We start from the raw sequence: 20980 nt of genomic DNA, 5'->3' as shown, positions 1-20980 counted from the left end.
TGCATTATGGTGCGTACAATGGAATCCGGTGAATCGCCCGACCATGTCGAGGACGGTGCAGATGCTGATGGGGAGTTTGCAGGACTTGGAAATGCCCCCAAAACCATTTGTCCCTTCATTAGGATATGATACTACCGAAGTTCCTAATGAAGTGTAGAAGAAAAAAATGAAGGCTTATTGAAGGGGAGTATTACACAATGGATTGACATAATGCGCAAATCAAGATAGAGTTAAAAGGTTCATTGTAAAAAGCATCTGCTATCTTATATTCAATAAGCATGTAGTGTGCCTTATATATATAACACAATCTACATTATGACATGACCTTTTTCATCATCAAATCAAATTGATTATAGCTTGTTGTCAATTTGATAGTTGAACATTGTTTCCAAGCAGGTTTGTTCTCAATTTCATAGTTAAACAATGCTTCCAAAACAGGATACATTTGCGCCTTCTTAACCATGTGGTGATGTTAATCTGATGGACACGAAGGAGATGTTTTAGTTTGAAGTAATTAAAATTTGGCCGTAGCCAAGTTTAGTATGAGTAGAAACATTAACTCCGTCACCTACCATTAGTGAAGAAGATATGCCAGCCAAGTCCTTAGCTAGTTGGCCGATCTCTACAGTATTGTGGGTGGTAAAAAATAAGACTAATATTTCTACTCTCACCAAGTGTGAATTCTGATCAAATCACAGTTATGTCAAACCAAATGCCCCCTTTATCTGAACATCCTCTGCTTCTCTTACTTCCAAACACTGGGCCAAAATATCACCACTCATAAAAGATCAGCCCTTCACCTCCATTGGGTGGAAATTTTATTATTTTAGGCATGCCTAAGAAGATAATTCAACAAATTCAACAAGGGCAAGACATAATGCAGAACAAACTTCAGCATTTTGGTAAATTTGGAATTAATTAAGGCTGAAATTATGAAATTAACCACAAATAAAGAGGATTCAGAACACACAAACACACACACACACACACACACACACAAAATGAAGTATCCACTTGTATAAAAATGGATAAATGTAAAGAACAAAATTACATTTAATTTTATATTTATTTCCTTCACGTAATTTCCCAGTAATCAAAAATATTCCACAATAATTGTTCCTTGTAATACTAGTATTAAAATGAAAATTTATCAACATATCATGTACTTTGTCATAATCAGAAGACTTAACAACCAAGCCAAGCAAAAATTTGTTAATCAGTTGAAACGTATTTGTAATAGAGAGTATTTTTTGAAAACTGTAGTAGAAGATTGTGACTGTAATGCCATTAAGTCAACTAAGAAAACGATATATTACAAGAAGCAAGGAAAATTGGGGAAATCACAAGAGTGTCCGGTAACAGAGAATATTGACTTGTGATCATAAATTAGTTTGTAAAAAAGCTATGATAAGCTCAAATAGCATTACTAAAAGGTATGTTATATATACACGCATGGACATAGAACATGGAGCACGACTTAGACCAGGACAACTCGGCGGTTTCAAAAAAATTAGAATACGCGCACGCGGCATGGCCAACAATAAACTATTTTTTTTTCAATACAATATTCTATATATATTATATAAAAAAAAAATACTACAATATTTAAAAATTAGTTAATACATCCCCCAATAATTACCTGTTATATATGGGTTCATAAGTAGATCTCACTCACCACGCACAGCAAAGCAAAATTTCGAACCTAATTTATAATTAACATGTATTATATGGCATCCAAGCACATCAAAATTTGTTTAAGTTGTGGATAATATCCAGTCCCTTAATTTAATACCGCGTTGGTCTTCGGAACGATTCAACATCTAAGTAATCAATAGGATTTCCAAAGTCATTGTCTTTATAAAATATGCCTTTTAGACTTTATTGATCGTACATGTTAAATTAGATTTTAATTTTTTTTTTTAAAAGAGTCCAGGTCTATGAAGCTTCAATCACATAGCAATCCGCTTAAAAACTTTTCTTCTGTACACAAGTCAAGCAGGGAGACGAGACCAGCTTATCGAGTGGTTGGTTTTCAAAATTTTGAGAAGTAAAAAAAAAGAGTAGGTCGATAAACTTCCAAAGAACTCCCATGTACACCGCTACAAATGGCTAAGAACCATTTTTTGACATGAATATTTTTACATCTATATGATTCAATTCTGAAGAAACTAAGCAAATTCAGCAGCTATATGTAGCATGGTGAAGAAGAAGGCTTCAGCGCATCCTCTGTTCATGAGCACCATACAAATATCTGCCTCCCAAGCTCTACTCATCACATGCCTTCTGCTTTTCGATGTTAGCAGATTAGCTTCTGCAAGATGTCGGCCTTTCTCTTGTGGAGCTCTGCAGGACATCGGTTATCCGTTCCGCTCGAAGGGCGACCCCGACAAATGCGGCGATCGTCGATTTCAGCTTGCCTGCGTGGATGGTAACAAGACTGTCTGGGATATCCACCAAGCTGGGACATACTACGTTACCGAGATCTCGAAGATCAACCGAAATTTCTTTGGTTACCGATATAACAATTTCACAGTTGTCGATGCCAACTTGGCTAACGGCAGCAACTGCAGTCTTCCCTCGCAGTCTCTTTCCCGCACCAGCATCGAGAGCATGGGATTCAATATATACGAGTTTACGTGGGCGACCTTCGTGAGCTGTACGAGGATGATAGTGAACAGCACATATAACCCTGTTCCTTGTTTGAGCAAGACCGGTGCATTTGTGTATGTTATATTTTCATGGAGGGCGCTTCATTTGGACTATGCGGAGCGTCTTTGTAGCTTCTTAGCGATGACTCCGATTACGTTGGATCCAGAACGAATGCAGGTGATGAATGGAAACATTTACTCGCTGGAGCATCCCACAACAGAATACGTCTTCCAGCTCCTGAAGCGCGGATTTCCGGTTCCACTTGAAACATATCTCCCGAAATCAGTTGGTGATTGTCTAAAGGACAGTGCAAAGTAAGTTGAGAGAGAGCATGCATGTTCTTCCACCAACAATTTGTCTCATGCATAGACATTCAGACAAGAGTCATCTTTTTTCTTCTTTTTTTTTTTTTAAAAAAAAAAAAGAGTTAATTTCTTGTGTTAGATTTGAATCGAGTCAGTTAGGTTCTATTTTTTTTCGAATTATCTGAATTATTATTTTTATTAAATTTATTTAGGGTTTTTTTTAGAATTTTTGTATGCGAAATAAATTCCTAAAAATTAAGAATATGAGTTAAAGGGCCTTTTTTGGATATATTTGTATCAGAAAAGATTTTAAAATCTTCAAATTTCATTTAGAGCAGGGGTATTTTTGATGGTTATGAATACAACCTAAAGTAAAATTTGATGTTTCGTATTTTGACTGCGGTCGTGACATCTTTGTCTTCTTTCCTCTTGCCTTGTACATGGACAAAATTCTTCTTACAGAAAAGATTCTATCCCCACTATTCTTCCTCACTTTTTCTTTTTTTCATTTATTTTCCTTTAGTTCTTCCTCTAAATTTGTTATCCCGCATGTTATGCAGGGTCGCTTGGCCGTATATGTACGGAGGTGGGATACTCTCTCCGAGATTCTTCTTTGCTTATAGCGGAGTGACTTTGATAGGATGTATGGAAGACACTCACAACCGCCTTTCACAATGGGTTTCGGTTCTCTTGTTGGCATTAGATTCTGCCGGACAAATTTTGACAAGTAAATAAGACTTCCCCTTCTGAAGCCTCATGAGACTGCACTTTGTTGTCACTCTATTAATTCTCATCTATGAAATCTGCATACTGCAGCTCTCTTATTTCTCTGCAGATTCATTATTGCGCCGTTGGCAATATTCCTCTTCTTGGCGCACAAGTTGTGGAGAGAAAAGAAATCAGTGGACGCGGTCGAGAAGTTCCTTCGGAGCCAGAGGGCGCTCGCACCGACAAGGTACGCATATACCGACCTCATTGCGATCACGGGCCACTTCAGAGAAAAGCTCGGCCAAGGCGGTTATGGTTCCGTATTCAAAGGTGTTTTCCCCGGCGGCGTGCTTGTAGCAGTGAAGATGTTGTTAACCAATTCTAAATGCAACGGGGAAGAGTTCATCAACGAGGTCTCTACCATTGGTAGGATCCATCACGTCAACGTGATAAAGCTCGTCGGGTTCTGTTCCGAGGGAACGAAGAGGGCCCTCGTCTATGAGTACATGCCTAACGGATCGCTCGACAAGCACATCTTCTCTACCAATGGAATCGCTGGTCGGCGAACATTCAAGTGGGACAAACTCCATGACATAGCCTTGGGAATCGCCCATGGCATCAACTACTTGCACCAGGGATGCGATAAGAGAATTTTGCACTTCGACATCAAGCCACAGAATATCCTCTTAGACCGAAACTTCACTCCAAAGGTTTCGGATTTCGGGCTAGCAAAATTGTACCCAAAGGACACAAGTCTTGTATCGATGAGTACTACTAGAGGAACAACAGGATACATTGCACCTGAATTGATTTCGAGGAGCTTCGGCATTATATCTCACAAATCTGACGTCTACAGCTTCGGAATGCTACTGATGGAGATGGCGGGAGGAAGAAGGAATGCTGACCCTCGGGCTGAGAATTCAAGCCAGGCTTATTATCCTTCGTGGATATACGATCGATTAACCCAACCTGAAATAAGTGAAATAACCACCACTTTTGATATTTCGGAGGGGGAGCGGAAGTTGTGCATTGTTGGATTGTGGTGTATTCAGATAAGACCCTTGGCTCGCCCTGCCATGAGTAAAGTTATAGAAATGCTAGAGGCAGATGTTGGAACCCTTGAAATGCCGCCGAAGCCTTTCTTCTCTTCAGAAGAGCCGATCCCCACCATTAGCGTAAGTTGCTTGGGTTCTTCCTTGGAGCTTCCTTCCATATCAGAAGATGAGTGACGAAAAAATTGAACAGAAATTTATTCAGCAACAATAAAGAGCTAGGAAAGAGTGAATCCATGAGAGTGCTTTGAGATCTGATGAACATCAAAATGTGATCACAATAGATGCTCCTCTGATCTTAACAATATAAATAGAATGGCCAAATAGGTACGAGTATAAAGGGCCTTGTATTTACATAACAAATCATATATAATTACAGTCGATGTGGTCACAAAAGCATAAGACATGAATTCTGCATACATTACAATCTCTTCGAGAGTCGTAGTGTTTTGAAAAGGAATTATTTGAAGAGGACTTTCTCCACCTCCTCCAGTAAACAAAATGCCTACAGATTCCGACTTCAAGAGCACTAATGCAACAAGCAAGCTGGATTATCTCACCCACCAAAACTAATGCATGCACGATGAAAACATTAGCGAATGTAAGACCATATCTTGAAACTTTGATGTATGTAGCGACCAACTTATAAAGCGATGGTATAGTAATTTGTAATTTTCCATTGCAGATTATCATGCATCTGATAGCATGTTATTGTCAACTGTTAGCATTACAATGCATTATGGGTTGCAGGGTAATCTTATATACAATATAAGACACAACTCAAAAGTACATGAAAAATATAGCACAAGGAGACTCACCTTGTTCATTCTCCAAACCAACTATGAAATCTAGCACTTCCTTCTGTTGTTGCAGATGAATCCTTGTAAATCCTTTTACAAAAGATCTTTATGATAAAACTCCTGCGTCCTATCCCAGATAAGAAAGAAGCTCTGTTTCCTGTGTGTTCCGATAGGTGGTGTAATGAAGGAAACTGTGCACTCCATATATCGACATACATACCGTATCTGTTGAGGCTGAGTGGCACAGGCCTGATACAGTAGTGAAAGAAAAACTCAATTTATTAATTGATCAACCCTCAACTTGCATCTATTAAGTAAACAGCATGCTTCCAAATCAATATAATGCAGTACTTTTTCTGTATGTTTCTTCCTTAATGGTGAGGACCTTTGAACATGTTGTAATGTTTGGAATCATTTGAAATAGAAAATATTGCCGCGTCATGGGCAGGGGGAAAATGGTTAGGATAAGCTCCGATCGAATCCGACACCGCATTCAATAGGATGCGAACATTGATGTCAAAATTTTATATTCAGCACATTTTCATATCTGAATTTACATCCGAAAAAAAAAATAAAAAGAAATATGAATGCGAATATGATTTCTTAAAAAATTCGACTGTATTTAACCGTTTTCACCCCTTAGAGATAAGAGGGATATTAATGTATGCTGTAGGGGGGTATCATTGTTTTCTATCGTGTGTATCGTGTTTCATTTATATCGTAGATTTTCACCCCTTAGTAATTATGCACTACTGACAGGATTATATGCTGAATAAAACAAACATGGTAATCGGAACAGATTTCTGCATATCTCCCAAAAATCATGAAAAGATCTCAAAAAACAAATACGCCCTAATAATGAATCTACGTCTACTTCGGGGGTCATTGCCGCAGCTTACCGTGAAAATATTTCCAGAATTCTTGTTCAGGATGGCTGCCTATGCTTGATTTAGACATGTATAAGTTTGAGATTTGTAATGCGGTTGTTGACAAAGTCCCAGGATTCTGCATGAGAGAAAATAAGTCCTTACTTCCACATCAGGCACTTTCAATGAATTACCAAATGATGCTTCACTTTGACGACGAGAAATATCAATTCAACAGTAACTTATTCAACATTGGACAAACATAATTGGCGACGAACTGGAGGTAGAAACTAGAAAGTGTGTTCTCTACGCTGCAGGATGAGAGAGCCAAAGTCGCTGAAATCCCTCTTCATCATGCTCCTGTTACTAATTACAGCAAAAATGCTTCCCACTGGACATCAAGCTGAGGCCTCTGTAAATGAAACACCAACAGAGGTGAGAATTTATCTTGATTCTTCATTCTGTCAACTCTAGTTTATAAAGTATGCAATTTAATACCGCGCTCGAAAGCAAAATTACACCTCAACCAAAACATTTGGCATGTTCAAGACCACTATTCCATTAAGCATGTCATGCAGCGCAGTGAATTCTATACTCGCAAAAGACAATAATTTCCCAAAATACACCAAATTGTCTTTGTTTATCTACATAAACTGCGGATAGTTTACTTCGGTTCTTCTATCAGGTTGCTCCACGTTGTTACCCAAATGACATTTATTTTGATTCTAGAGATATACCTCCTAATTTAAAGATACAGGTGAGTAGCACATGAAGATCTAGGAAACTTGTTTCCCAAAAAGTATATAAACATGTATAAGAAATGGAAAAAAAAAAAAAAAAAGGATCTGGGAAACTAATAAAGTTGTATCTGATGGGATTGAACAACAGAATGATTCTTCTTAAACAGCTTTTATAATTAGGTTAGTTATTGCTCTAATTAATCAGCCAAGCTCTCTAACTATGAATTTCCTTATCCTATAATTCTATGTTTTGCCTCAGGGAAGAATCCTAGTGTTTTCAAAAGAAGAGTTATTTTAAGAGAAGAACCTTCTCCGCCTACTCCCGTAAATAACCCGCCTATAGGTCCGACTCCATATGAGCACTAATGCAACAAGCAAGCTGGATTATTTCAACCACTGAAAGTAATGCGTGCACGATGAAGACATTAGTGAATGCAAGTAAGACCATATCTTGGAACTTTGATGCATATAGCCACCAGCTTTTTAAGCAAATTCTGTTTGGCGAAAGCAGTGTAATCCTGTATGTAATATAAGACAGAACTCAATAGTACATAAAAAATTTAGCACAAGAAGACTCACCTTGTTCATTGTCCAAAGCAACTGATGAGTTCTGGCGCTGGTACACTTCGTTCTGTTGTCGCAGATGAATCCTCATAAATCCTTTCACAATGGATCTTTATGATAGAACTCCTTTATTCTTATCCCAGATAAGTTCTGTTTCCCGTGTGTTCCAATAGCTGGTGCAATAAAAGAAACTGTGCACTCCATATATCAAGATAAATACTGTATCTGTTGAGGACGAATAGCATAGTCCTAATACAGTAGTGAAAGAAAAACTCAATTTATTAACTGATCAACCAGCAACTTGGACCTATAAAGTAAACATGCATGCTTCCAAATCATATAATGTTATACCTTTTCTGTATGTTTATATTTAGATTTTAGAGCAAACCAACTTGAGGCTATGGTCCCTACGTAGAGGCGATATGCAGAAATTCATGTTTGTCCCAAATAGCTTTCCTATCTCAGTTGAGAAAGATCTAAACTTCTTTTTACAAACTTAACACCTATTCTTCTTGGTTTCGGTTTTTTTTTTTTTTTTTGTTTACTCGAGAAGCAAAATATAAACATTTGGGAAAGCAAAAAATCCACAATTTTATGGCATCTACGACCCTTACCTACTATCGGCCTGCAGATACTTGTTTCTGTGAATAAACATTATTTTTCTTAAAGCTCGTGCAGATAATTTTGCACATATTATTACAATATGTTATAGTATGAAGTTCTGTGAGTTAATAAGGTAAAACATTTCACCAATTGTAAGACAGCAGGTCACAATTTGCATTACTGCTGATCAGCATGAATTGGTTTAAATTTAAAAAAAAACAGAATTTTTTTGTTTATGATCATTTTTAATGAGGAATCTAAGCTGATTTGTTTGCAAGCTTCTCTTGTTTAATGAACCAACCATATTTTGTTTAACGAGCAACTACTCTCTAACACTAAAATTACAGTTTCACTTCCAGACCAGCTCTCTTTTCTTACACATAAGTGATGCTACATAACATGATGGATCTCTATTGTGCCTGCAGAAGAATACATAAGCCAAACAAAATGGGAACTTCTAAAGATGCCAATGTACACAGCAGCTTTGTTTACAAAGCCTGCACTTCAAGCTATCGTAGTGTCCAAAAATGACATGAATGATAAGATTAAGTAGCATAAGTACCTGCATAACCAGCCTTTTCTTCCTTAATTATAATTAAATACATTCCACCCATCCATTGCCACTAACAGAGAATAATTCACTGAGGACAAGATTAAGATAGTCATTAGTAAACTTTTAGATGATACAAAATGAAAACAAGTAAAAGGCTTTACTGTAACAGTTGGAGTAGAAGAAGATTATGTATCACTTTTATGGTGCTTTATTGAACAACTAGTTTAGGAAATAAAATAATCCTATAGAATACAAAATAAAACAACCAATAATTAAAGCATGTAACCAATCACTTAAAAGAATGCAAAAAAGTTTGACCTCGCAAAGCTCCTTGCATGAACACACACGCTGACTGCAATTATGTGAAGAACTCTTACAAGTACCTTCTGATAAAAAGCAGCTTTAAAATAGCAATTCATTTATGCCTTCAAATACTTATCAATGAAGATAGTAGTTAACAAAGAATATAACTGTCGAATAGATAAGCCTATACATTCGTAACCAAAATACCAAATTACACCACCAAAATAAAAGCAATCTGAAAAGTAAGAGCAACAGAAATCATGCACCACATGGATAAGCAAAAAGGTTACGAAAATGTTAGCTCACCGATAATAGCATCTGTTTTCTTTCCTGACTCCCAGGAAGTTATCTCACAGTTACTGCAAAACAATAAACTGAAGCATCTATGGCTTGATGCTCCACAAACCGCTCTTAGAGAACCAACCAGGGGTGTAATCTGATTTGCGAATATATCAAGCGCTTAGTTTACTGCATAACACACATTTTATCAGTACAATCTCACAAGTTGTTCGCAAAAGAAGCACTACATTTATGTGCTACATTAATGTACTAGATATCATTAACACAAAAAATGATCTTTGTTGGATAACAGGAAGTCTTTAACTTGTTTCCATGGTGAATTAAAAGGAAGCAAAGAAAAGGAAAAGGTTGAAATTCTACAAATGATGCACTGCCATTTACACAATAGGAAAAACTCAGTTATCTACAAGAGCGAAACCAAAAACTATAGTGCAAAAACTTAAAAAAAAAAAAAAAAAAAAAAAAAAAAAAAAAAAAAAAAAAAAAGAGCTATAAGACAACTCTATCACATTTCGACAATCTCTTTTCCATGTTCGCTTCCTCTGATAGGCGCCCCTAGCTCAACCGGTGTGCTTGTCACACTACTACCAGAGCCAATGGTCTGGGAGCTAATTTGTGGGCTGCCCACAGTAGCAACATGACCATTCACATGGTGAGCTCGAGACTGCATGCTCACTTCACTACAACTCACTGACAAAGGCTGATTTATCCTGGTTAGAGCTGGTGAATCCTGCTTCAGGGACAAGCTGGACTGCAGCAGCAGCAGCTGCTCCTTCTGTTGTAACGTTAGTTGTGATAACTTTTCCTTTTGCTGTGCACAAAACTGCTGCCACAGGTCGTAGTTGTTGGTGCACAAGTTCATAGCCGCCCTTTCTGGTAAAACTATTGGAGCCTTTGCTTTGTATTTGAACTGATCAAGGCAGCTTCTTCCCAATGCCTGATTCAGAAGAGATGCATCCCCTATCATCCCATCATTTCGATGAGAAAAATTCTGTATTAGCATATTATTGCTCACCAAGTGAGTTCCCTGGTTGTATGATTGCCCTCGGTTCAAAAGAATTCCAATATCTGAAGGGTTGTTTATTAATACGTTGCCAATTCTCGCATTTCTTTTATCCGATAAAGCTTTTGGGGTATAAGGTAATGGATTGTTGAAATCTGATTGTTGCTGACTCATGGAACTGAGGTTAGAGAGAGTTTCCAACTGCTGTGGCCGGATTAAGGATAAGAAGGGAGGTGGCATCCCTATTAAGGATTGAATATCCAGAAGTGGAAATTGCTGCAGGTTTATGGTTGACAAGTTGTTGCCGAATGGAACAGCTGGATGTAATAAATGGTTGGAAGCAGGTGTTGCATACGGTAGCCGGGTAATATTAGGCAAAGTGGCAGCCACAGAGCTACCACAAAGAGCATTAGCAATACTAGATGAGGAGCGTTGCAACTGATCATTCAAAAGCTCATATCCATCGCGTTTCATCTAACACAAGCAAAGAGATTATGCAATAAAGTTAATTTTTTTTCATGAAGGGACTATACTATATACTTAAACTATTAAGTTCCATTAGTATCATCTAAAATAACCATTGAATAAATGTCACCTCAGGATCACCAAACCAAAATGCTCAGACAGGAAAATTACCTACCAGATTAAAGGCTTAAGTTTCTTCTGTGTGCAAGTGCATAATTTGATGGTAAGAAATGCATGGCTAATATAGAGCTATCACCTATATGATCCATAAACTAGGTCCTAACAAAAGACAAATGACAGGATGAAATCATGAAATATTGCTATCACCTATATGATCCATAAGCTAGGTTCTGACAAAAGACAAATGAAAGGATAAAATCATGAAACATTGCAGATAGTGTTAAGAACCCATAAGACTATTGGAACAGGATGACCCAATGAATTCTACATTAGATGTTAACGAAGGCTCTTTGAAAATGTGATAAAAGAAAATCTGGGCAGCAACTTACCAGCCTAGTGAATTGAGCAGCAAAGACATCTGCATGATGCTGAAATGCATGAATCATAAGAGTTAGGACAAAGTAACACACTAAATCACTTAAAATATAGCATAATTCATGCTTAGACTCACAGAGCTAGGAAGTATAGCAATATTAAAGCGCTTCCCTTGATCAAAGATTATTTCTACTGCTACTTCATGAACATGTGGCTCCTCAAACTCGAGCAATACAAGTTTGCAGCGAGATTCATCAACCCAAAAGGGGATACCAGTATCTGAAATAAAAAAGGGACAATAGCAAGGTCAACGGCTCAAGAATAAATGATCTACCAAAAAGGAGAGAAGAGCTCACCTCTAAAGAAGAACCTTACACGTTGAAATGTTAGTATTCGGGTCTTGCAAGCATTCCTACTCCCACCAATTAAGTACTTTGACATACACGTATTTTCTGTTAAAGACCCGCATTCTTCAGTGTCCTCAAGCCTTAAAGCTTTGTCTGGTAGTAGGAAGCAACTAGATAATGATACTCTTGATAAATATTTGTCAACTTTGGCCTTCTTGTTGTCTAGTCCATGCCTGCAAAAGGTAGTGCACAAAATCTCCATGATAAATTTCTAAGCAAGTTTACAATAAATGCCTTGTTCAAGACGAGCTACAACTGACATGGACCGAGTTTTATATTTGAAGCCTTACCTCTGGATAATTGTTACAATTGTTGAAAACTTCCTATGAAGAGCAGGATCAAGATCAACATTTGTTTCCACAGTAGGCTGAATAGATGTATTTCCCATTGAAGAATTGTCATTTGAAGCGTTACAAGTACCAGCTGCAACTTCTATAAGAGCTTCAGGTTTCTTCCGTCGTTTTTTAGAGTGATTTGCTTGCACAACAGAAGTTTTTGGAGCTGAACTTATCGGGACCTTCTCAATTGAATCTGTAGAAACTATTGCAGCTTTATCCTTGTGAATCCCAATACCAGCACTAGCTGGATATGAGCTGCATGGAGCTCCTTTAGTTTGATTGTCTTCCAACTCAAAATTTAGGGGGCCCTCTGACGATTTTCTTTTCCTAGAGGAAATATCCTTCTTTGTGCACCTATCATTATGACTGTTACTACCATACTGCAAATGAGAACTAAGAGATCTGCCATGTGACAAAGGCTTTTCGTGAGCCATTATCTTGTTTGTAATTTGCACTGCATGAACATCACTAGCCCTCAACAACGGCTTATAAGCCTTATATGAAGTTACCAAGTCAGTGGGTTCTTCTTTAACATTAGAAAACTTTACAGGTCCTTGCTTCAAAATTTTGGGCACAGGCATGACATTATCCTCCCTTTCATTACTTAGGTACTGCATATTTGGAGCTTCCGGTTGCTTCTGGCGTGGAAGCATCTTGCTTTGATCACTATTAATATGTGAAGATACCATTTCCAGTGGCTCTTGTTTTGGCCTTTTTAGTGGAGGAGAGGGAGGTTCGGCGGATATTCTCAGCTTTCCATTGTGCAAAGAAGTTTTCTGGGTAGTGCAAGAGACTCCAAGAGTTTTATCAAGAACTGCTCCTGAACTAGACACAGATGCCGTATAGTGGGGCTTAGGTAATGAGCAATTCACAACTGAACTTTCCTCCTGTTCTAATGAGCAATTATTCACCAAGTTTTTCTCTTGAGTGCTGCTTAACACATTTCTCGAAACATGTAGAGAAGACGCATAGTCTGTTTCTGCTGTGTCTTTATGCTTTTCTGTAGATTTCTTCTGTATACCTAAATCAAGCTATATAGCACAGAATGTTAATTGAACAATGTGGAAATGGAATGTGAGTTTTGTATGAAACTTAGAAGAATTGAGATTCAAGAGGCCAGGCATACCATTTTTGGAACAGGATTTCTGCAAAGTCTGTTCAGCAACGGCTTTGGATCCAAATTAAGTCTTGGTCGCAAGGCCTTAATGATCTGGGACTCAGCTTGCTAACAAAATATCCAAAAGAAAATATAGAAGTTACACCAAAAAAAAGACTATAATGTTTGAAAGCATGTAATATCAAACGAGTACTAGCTATTCAGAATAGGCAAGAAGCCAGACCAACAAATCATTGTAAGTCCATGAATCATCTGCAATTGATAGCATGTCCTTGACAACATTTTCCATGCCCATTCTTAGGTTAACTTTCTTCAATTTTGGAAATTCATCTCCCGAGGGTTCATTATCACCCAATTTAGTCATACAGGATCGATAGTCCCACACCTGCTGAAACAAAACATGTTATTAGCAACTTATCACTGCACAAAATATTGCAATTGCCTGTAAGCTGTTGTTTCTGAGAGACAACAGAAATTGAATATTATAACAACAAAAATTCTCACAAAATCACTATCCACTTGCCACAGAAAGTTAATGAAGTATCGAGATGATGTAGCATGCAGATGTTGCAATCTAGTTGTAAATATAATGTAAAAACTAGAAGCCAGAAAATTTTCATAGTCTCTTGGTCTCTGACAGGATTACCAATTAAAAAGTAATGTCCTGTTTGCAACAATTAGTCAGCATAATTAGTAGGAAGTGGCCTAAACCAAAAAAAAAAAAAAAACAATAAAACAATAAAACAATTAACAGGGCACAGATAGGCACCCGGAGAGACTTACAACCCCAATATCTAATCTGTAAGTTTCGGCAAGCAGCATCGCCACTTAAAGCATCATCCGTTAAATATCAATTAGAATACAATTCCGAAGTACAAAAATGAAATGTTTGATGTAAACATCCCATTTGATTGAATTAAGTACCAAAAGTTACGAACCATGAAAACTGAAAATATAACATAGAAGAAAGTATGGAAGTTACCAGAATTATGGGTCATTTGCAAACAAGTACCCCAATTTTAAGAGTTTGCATGTTATTACCTAACTTCTCTGAAATTCTGTTTTCACTATTTCCTCATTATCCCAAAAGCTACAGATATTATTGCTCCCACCTGGAGCACCCATGCATGTGTGCACTACTGCACCATCTGCTCTCCATTTAACAGCAAACTTCAATCTCTAACACTCAACAGCTTGCAACCTTATTTTGTATTAAAAAAATTTCTATGGTTGATAAGAATTATGTGATGGGGATTAGAGAATTTGGCAGTGTAGTTCACAGATGTGTGGATAAAAAGAGTGCAAGTAATAACTTCCGCTACTATTTTGGATGGCGATGAGGAACTGAAATAAGAATTTCAAAAAGCTTAGGCACTGAATACAAACTTTTAGTGTAGTATCCCTGGTATACAGCTTTTGAGGCTTGTCGACACGTCGTGAGAGTGTCGGGACAAGTCCGAGTCGCGCTGACGCGAAATAGACGCAAAACGGACTCAGTGGAGACGCGAGAGCAGGAGTTAGCATTGGAATATGCAAATTGCAAATGTTTCTGCTTGTTGTACCGGTACAACATCAGAGGTGTACCGGTACACTTTTTGTACCAGTACAACATCAGAGGTGTACCAGTACACTTCGGCTGTTTCCGCACAGCTGCTCTCGGGTTGCCATTTGTACCGGTACAAATGTCTGTGTACCGGTATACCAGGGTAGGTGAGAGGACAAATGGGTCTTTTCTCACCTCGTTCGTGTCACCCACCTCTCCACTACTATTTACAGGTGTAGAGGAGCTGAGAGAGATTTTTTCTGTTCTTCTTCTCCTCTCTCTCTCTAGCATAGGCCGTGAGCAAGGAGGAGCTCGGGTGGAGCTCGGATTGTCGTCGGCGTCACGCCGCGGTGCCGTTCGAGCGTGCGTTCGTCGTCGTAGCGTCGCGGGAAGGCCGGGCGAGGGTGCGATTCCGCCGTTCTCGACGTCGCGCCGGATTGGGTTTAGCTTTTGAGGTGGGTTAATCGTCGGTTTACTTCCTAAGTAGCTGTATAGTCAACATGTGTTTATCATGTGGTTTAGGATTTGTAGATTGCTCAGTTCATGGATTTCATGTTGTTATCTTCAAAATCTGAATTGAAGCCTCGTCTTTTGCTAGTATCTACTACACATGTTGAACTTGGAAATGACTTAGGAGAAAACTGTGATTATCACCTGTCATATGCTTAAACTACCTGATTTAGCTCTAGGAGCCGTTGTAATTTTGTATCGCTGCAGTTTCAGCGTGGTGGATACCCCAGGTAGTTTAGATAGCTGTTACGCTCGCGCTGGGATGCCGAGCGTATTTTTACAGTAGCGTTCAGACTGTTCCAGACTGTTGGGTGCCGTCGGGGTTGACGGTGGACCCATATCGCCATTTTGGCGTCTGATTGTGTCGAGGGCACGAAACCTGTTGGTTGTTAGACCAGTTGGACCCTGTTACTTGACTTTGGCTTGTGAGAGCCTGATTGAGCTCGACAGAGATACGCTGCATACTCGGTTAGGTAGCTCCCACGAGTGACACTCCGGAGATTGGCGTTGTGCTTTCGTGTTGGTGTCATATATACAGGTTGGACTTGCTCTCCACGGACTGCTTAGTGTGGAGGTAGCTGTATATTCGCAACCTGGCGGGACGAGTGTGTTCACAGTCCCAGGGACGGATAGGCTTATAGTCCTAATTGGATTGGGTCAGGATTGACATTTCCTACAGTTGGTTAGTGTAGAGCATGATAGTGTAGTGACTTGTAGCTGTAGATTTTCTTTCCAGCATTACTTACTATCCCAGCTCCCTTCTGTAAACTTAGTAGGTGGACCGATGATATTAAGGGCGGCACCCACTGAGGACTACTTGTTTTTACAGTAGTTCTCACGTCCAGTTGTTACCCCTCTTTTGCAGAGCCTTCTGTTCCGGCTGCTGCATCTACCGAGACCGATCGTGGCAAAGGCGTTGCGAGCTAGAGCCGTTCCAAACGAGTCGCAGTGCTAGAGGATCACCAGCTACATGTAGTTGTAGTTTTTGAGTTCATATACATACTTTTGTTGTATCTCGCCTAGGCGTAGTTGTAGTTTTTGAGTTCATATACATACTTTTGTTGTATCTCGCTAGGCGAGCCTTTTGTACACCTGAATTGCATGTATGTATAGTGAACTTCTGTTTTTTATGCTTATTCTTCTAGCAGCTCTATACTACCGGTTGTAGTGTTGTTTGTTTACAGATTCAGTACAGCTTCGCTTCGTATACAGGAAAAATTTCTTTGTATACGGCGGATTTGTCGGCGTGCCCGGGGAACGTGCAATCCAGGGCGTGACATTTAGTTAGTTCTTTGCAAATAGCACATAGTTCAGGACCTTTAAGTAAGCTTCATATTTACCTATTATATTTGAATATTTGTTATGTTGCAACCATCTTCCCTATGGTTTCAGTTACTATTTGGGATGGTGGTGAGGCAATGAAATATAAATTTCAAAAAGGTTAGGTATTGAATACAAACTTTAGGTTGTTCTTTGCAAATTGTGCGTAGTTCAGGACCTTTAAGTAAACTCCATACGTTTTACATATAATATTGAATGTTTGGACTTGGGAATATTTGTTATGCTCAAATTTAAACTTCTTCCATATGGTAAAGTTAAACTTACTTGCATCAGTCAACTACGGCAGAGAAAAGGTGAAATCAAAAATAATTAATCTCCCAACAACTAATAGTGTTACCTCACAAATGATGGTTCCATTGAGGTACTTGCAAGGTATGTCATCTAGGATATCTCCAGGAAGCCAGCCATTTTCAATAGCCTATGCAGAAAACAAAAAGATAAAGGTAGGTTCTTACAACATATTTAAGGATCTAAATAAAATGCTAGCATAAGGAATAACATAATTAAATATATTAGCTTAAAGGTTAACAAGTAAAAAGCAAGGTTAACAAGTAAAAAGCAAGAAAAGATGCATATAGAAATCAAGAATATTTGTGTCCACAGAAACACAAAGACCTAGTCTAATTGCTTCCCGATATGTTATTATACAATTATATGCCTCAAATTATGGAATGCTATTATAGCAATCTCAAATAAGAATCAGAATTGAATTAATTGACTAACTCCAAATTTTCCCAAACACATGCATTGGAAAGTTGGTAGCAACAAAAGCATATGTTTTCCTGCTTATAAACCTGGGAAGCTGGTTAACACATCTTAGATGCAACATTTATTGAAGATGTTGCCTTCCGGCTAAACAAATGCCCAACTCATATAATATTATTAAAGATGACTGTTTCCTTCACTTTTTAAGAATTTTGTCCCAGCATCTACTACATAGTACTTAAATTTGTTTAAACAGTCTATTCAATTTATTCATAATTAGAGAAATAGTGCTGTACAGTTAAGAAGAAAAGCACGGGTGTTAACATATATTTTGGTCTAAAATGTACTTCGCATGATCAAATATGAACAAAGATTGAACAAATAACTTATCAGAAGAATAAGGACTTGATATCCTACTGTGGTTGAAAAATGCTGCTAGGAATGACATGCTTACAGAGAATAAGGTCTTTGATGACCTATCATAAGGATGCAACACTGGAACACCGCCTAGCAAAGGCAAGAGCATACCCTAGGATGCACAAAAACGTCAGTGACATGATAATTATTAAACCGAAAAATGAGCTCTCACAAAAACGAGCAAATACACATACTAATCAGAGGTATAACTGACTAACCTCAGTAGGTATTCCAATAAAAAACCCATCAGGAAACAAGTTCAAAGCAAAGGATGCCTCAAGCTCTACCACTGAAACAACCTTTCAGAAAAAATATGAGGGGTAAAGAAGCAAGCGAAATCATACTGCACCAAAAGAATTAATATTCACCTGGTTCCACATAGTTGGTTTCACCTAAATTCAGCAAAGTAACCTGCATGAACAGGAAAAGCATCATGCAAACTGCCGGTGAAAGTATGATATAGAGCTAAGCTGAAGCTTCTCATATATCTAAGTTCTAGCCAAGGAATGATCAACCAAATGAACAGTTAATTTTGAAGCTGTAGAATACTAGAATCACAGATTGATACTGAAACAGAATTATCACAATTAAAATAAATATCATTAGCATAAGTCATTACACGATATAGCAGCTAGTTTCAAACATGCAGTTAGGTTCCACTTGTGGGAGATAACAAGAGAAACAAGCTCTTGCATGCTTGGAGGCATCCATTAACAACAAAAATTAGATCATTTTCTTTGTAAGGTGACAGTCGGAATCATTACGTTCAAGGGTTTATCATCCCCAAAGTCCCGAAGGACAAAAAGTGTAGGTAAGAATAACTCCCAACAGAGAGTTACCCAAGCCAAGAACCCAACACTAAAGCACCGGGATGAAGCATGACTACTATGGACCCGAAACCAACAAAATTAATGAACTGAATGGAATCACCACACTCCCAAAGTAGATTATAAGAATCAGTCTCTGCCAAATGCCAATACCAAACCTTCTCGCCTGAACAGATCAGTTTCACTTGAAACTTTGAGAAGAAAATGAAATAGCACAATACCAAGCTGATCCATTTCGGGCAAACTGGGCATAGCTATAATCTCGAACTAGACCATAACACAAGGACACAGCAATGTGCTCTTAACTCTTTTTTAGACAAGAAAATGAATTTCAGAAAAACAATACAATTTCCATTATTCTTTTTTTTTGACATGTGCTGTACGCTATTCTGAGAGGGAAAACAAAAAGACTAAGAAGAAGAAAAGCTGCAATGAGTGCAAAATGAGCGTAAAATTTTGTTGTATAGTCTCCGTAATCACTCATCATCCAATGCGCGTCAGTTGGTACTCAATAACTTCCCCATTTTTTCGGTTCTTCCAAGTCATCGATTGTAAAATTCCTTGCATTTGAAGATCAATCATGCACAAGCGTCCATTCTGGCGAGTGTTTAACCAAGCCAAAAAGCATATGGATTAAAGAAAAAATAAAGATAGCGCAAAATGTAATTATGTAACCAAGCCAATGCATTGCCATCAAAGAAATTAGTAAGAACTTAATTCATCACCATTAACGCTAACTCCTATAAATTATGAACTGAATAAAATCGAATATTAAACGCCGAGAGAAAGGAAACTGCTAAATTATTAACCATTGAGCCGTTACGCAGCCCCGCAACAGAAACCCTAATTTCCAAGGAATCGAATATCGCAATCCGTACTATTAAGACGACGCAACGATAAAAAGAAATGCCCGAGGTTTCTTCACCCCCAAGAAACCACCCTGAAACCCTAAAATCCCCAAAAGAGATCGAACAAACCGAGCATGCACACGACTAAAACAACACAAAACAATCCAAACAAATACACAAATAATTCTAAGTTAATGCTCATCTCTCTCAAGCAACTAGAAGCTTATACGATACACCGAGGTACTCGATCGCTCATGGAAATACCGGGGTCTCACCTCCCGATCCTGCGGCTCCGGTGTTGGGATGCGGGGGCGTGGGGCGGTAGCGGGAGCCGATGCGGGAGATCTTGAAGGAGACGCCCATGGGAGGAGGCTTCTTCGAGCGTGATTAGGGCTTCGCTAGGGTTTGGCGAGGAGGAGAAGGGGAAGAGGAGGAGAGGAGGGAGAAGCGCTTGGGTTTTGAATGTGTGTGAGAGCGCATGCATATGTATGTATGCGCATATAATGGGGTTGAGAGAGAGAGGAGGAGAGAGAGTAACGTAGTGTGCTGTAAAAATGTATAGAGAGCCTTCAACTATATACTATTTCGAAAAAGTCCCCTCTACTTTAAACTATTTCAACTTTTCCAGTTTTAACTGATTCAAAAATGAAAAAATTTATCAAAAATTCAAATTACTTTTTAATTAAATTTAAGAAAACTTTTTAATTAAAGTAACTAGAATGATCTATTCTAAAAATTAATGTTGAGGGGCCCATTCTACATTTGAGTATAGTTGAGGGGGCCTTCATGCATTTAGCAGCGTTAGAGAGAGAGAGAGGTGGGTGTAGTGAGAGAAAGGGGGAAACCTGGGGTGTGGGAGTTGGGGGTGTTTTGTCTCTTTCTTATATGTGGGGCCGTTTCCCCTTCCCTCGGGTGGGAAGGGAAACGTTTCCCCTTCGCCAGCTGGTCCCCACCAAAAACTACCGGAATTTTGTGTGCACCTGGTGCGTGGGTGCAATCCTGCACCAATTAATCATAATCGTTCGTAGAATTGAATTTATAGATGGGTATAAATATTTTTTTTTAACAAACTGATCACAACTGTTCGTTCTTATTTGAGATAATTTTTTACAAATTGATCATAAATTTGTTTAAAGCCAGACGGCTGTTTGGGTAAAAAGACATTTTTTTTTTCTAAGTAAAAAGAAATACATTTTATTTATTATATTACTTTGTTTGAAAATTAAGGAGAAATAGAAATTTTATCTTTTTTTTTATGATTAAAAACGGTTGGCTTTATATAGTTGACACTTAGATATAAAGTTAAGCTTTAAACAAATTAAAAAAATAGAGATTTTATCTTTTATTAAGTACAAATAAGTTTAAAAACGGTCTTATTAATGACATTTAGATATAAAGTTAAGTTTTAAATTTTAATTAAAATTTTTTAAACCTTGACAGTTATATAATGTTGTTTTTATTAAATTTTCTATCTAACCAACTATTAAAACATTTAGTATAAAAACTTAATTATACTACATG

The 20980-nt window shown here is 38.0% G+C and overlaps 2 protein-coding genes and 1 long non-coding RNA gene across 3 annotated transcripts; 1 reads left to right on the top strand and 2 right to left on the bottom strand.

Annotated features, from left to right (window-relative positions):
- LOC109716023 (rust resistance kinase Lr10-like) lies at nt 2124-5391 on the top strand. The gene is made up of 3 exons (XM_020241297.1): nt 2124-2963; nt 3515-3681; nt 3771-5391. Exons 1-3 carry the CDS (start codon nt 2197-2199, stop codon nt 4889-4891), a joined length of 2055 nt encoding a protein of 684 aa, XP_020096886.1. The 5' UTR covers nt 2124-2196; the 3' UTR covers nt 4892-5391.
- On the bottom strand, nt 5474-8188 carry LOC109716024. The gene is made up of 3 exons (XR_002217813.1): nt 7700-8188; nt 6414-6792; nt 5474-5763 (listed from the first exon to the last, which is right to left on the bottom strand). It is a non-coding gene; the product is annotated as an uncharacterized LOC109716024 (long non-coding RNA).
- LOC109716022 lies at nt 9703-19745 on the bottom strand. The gene is made up of 12 exons (XM_020241296.1): nt 19735-19745; nt 18153-18195; nt 18003-18073; nt 17822-17896; nt 17000-17080; nt 13492-13656; nt 13278-13376; nt 12104-13182; nt 11763-11986; nt 11543-11685; nt 11421-11459; nt 9703-10920 (listed from the first exon to the last, which is right to left on the bottom strand). The coding sequence occupies exons 4-12, from the start codon at nt 17891-17893 to the stop codon at nt 9949-9951; spliced, it is 2874 nt and encodes a 957-aa protein (XP_020096885.1). The 5' UTR covers nt 17894-17896; nt 18003-18073; nt 18153-18195; nt 19735-19745; the 3' UTR covers nt 9703-9948.

The sequence above is a fragment of the Ananas comosus genome, linkage group 10 (genome assembly GCF_001540865.1).
Source record: "Ananas comosus cultivar F153 linkage group 10, ASM154086v1, whole genome shotgun sequence".
Classification (NCBI taxonomy): domain Eukaryota; kingdom Viridiplantae; phylum Streptophyta; class Magnoliopsida; order Poales; family Bromeliaceae; genus Ananas; species Ananas comosus.
Note: the sequence above shows the minus strand (reverse complement) of the source record. Positions and strands in the feature narration are given on the sequence as shown.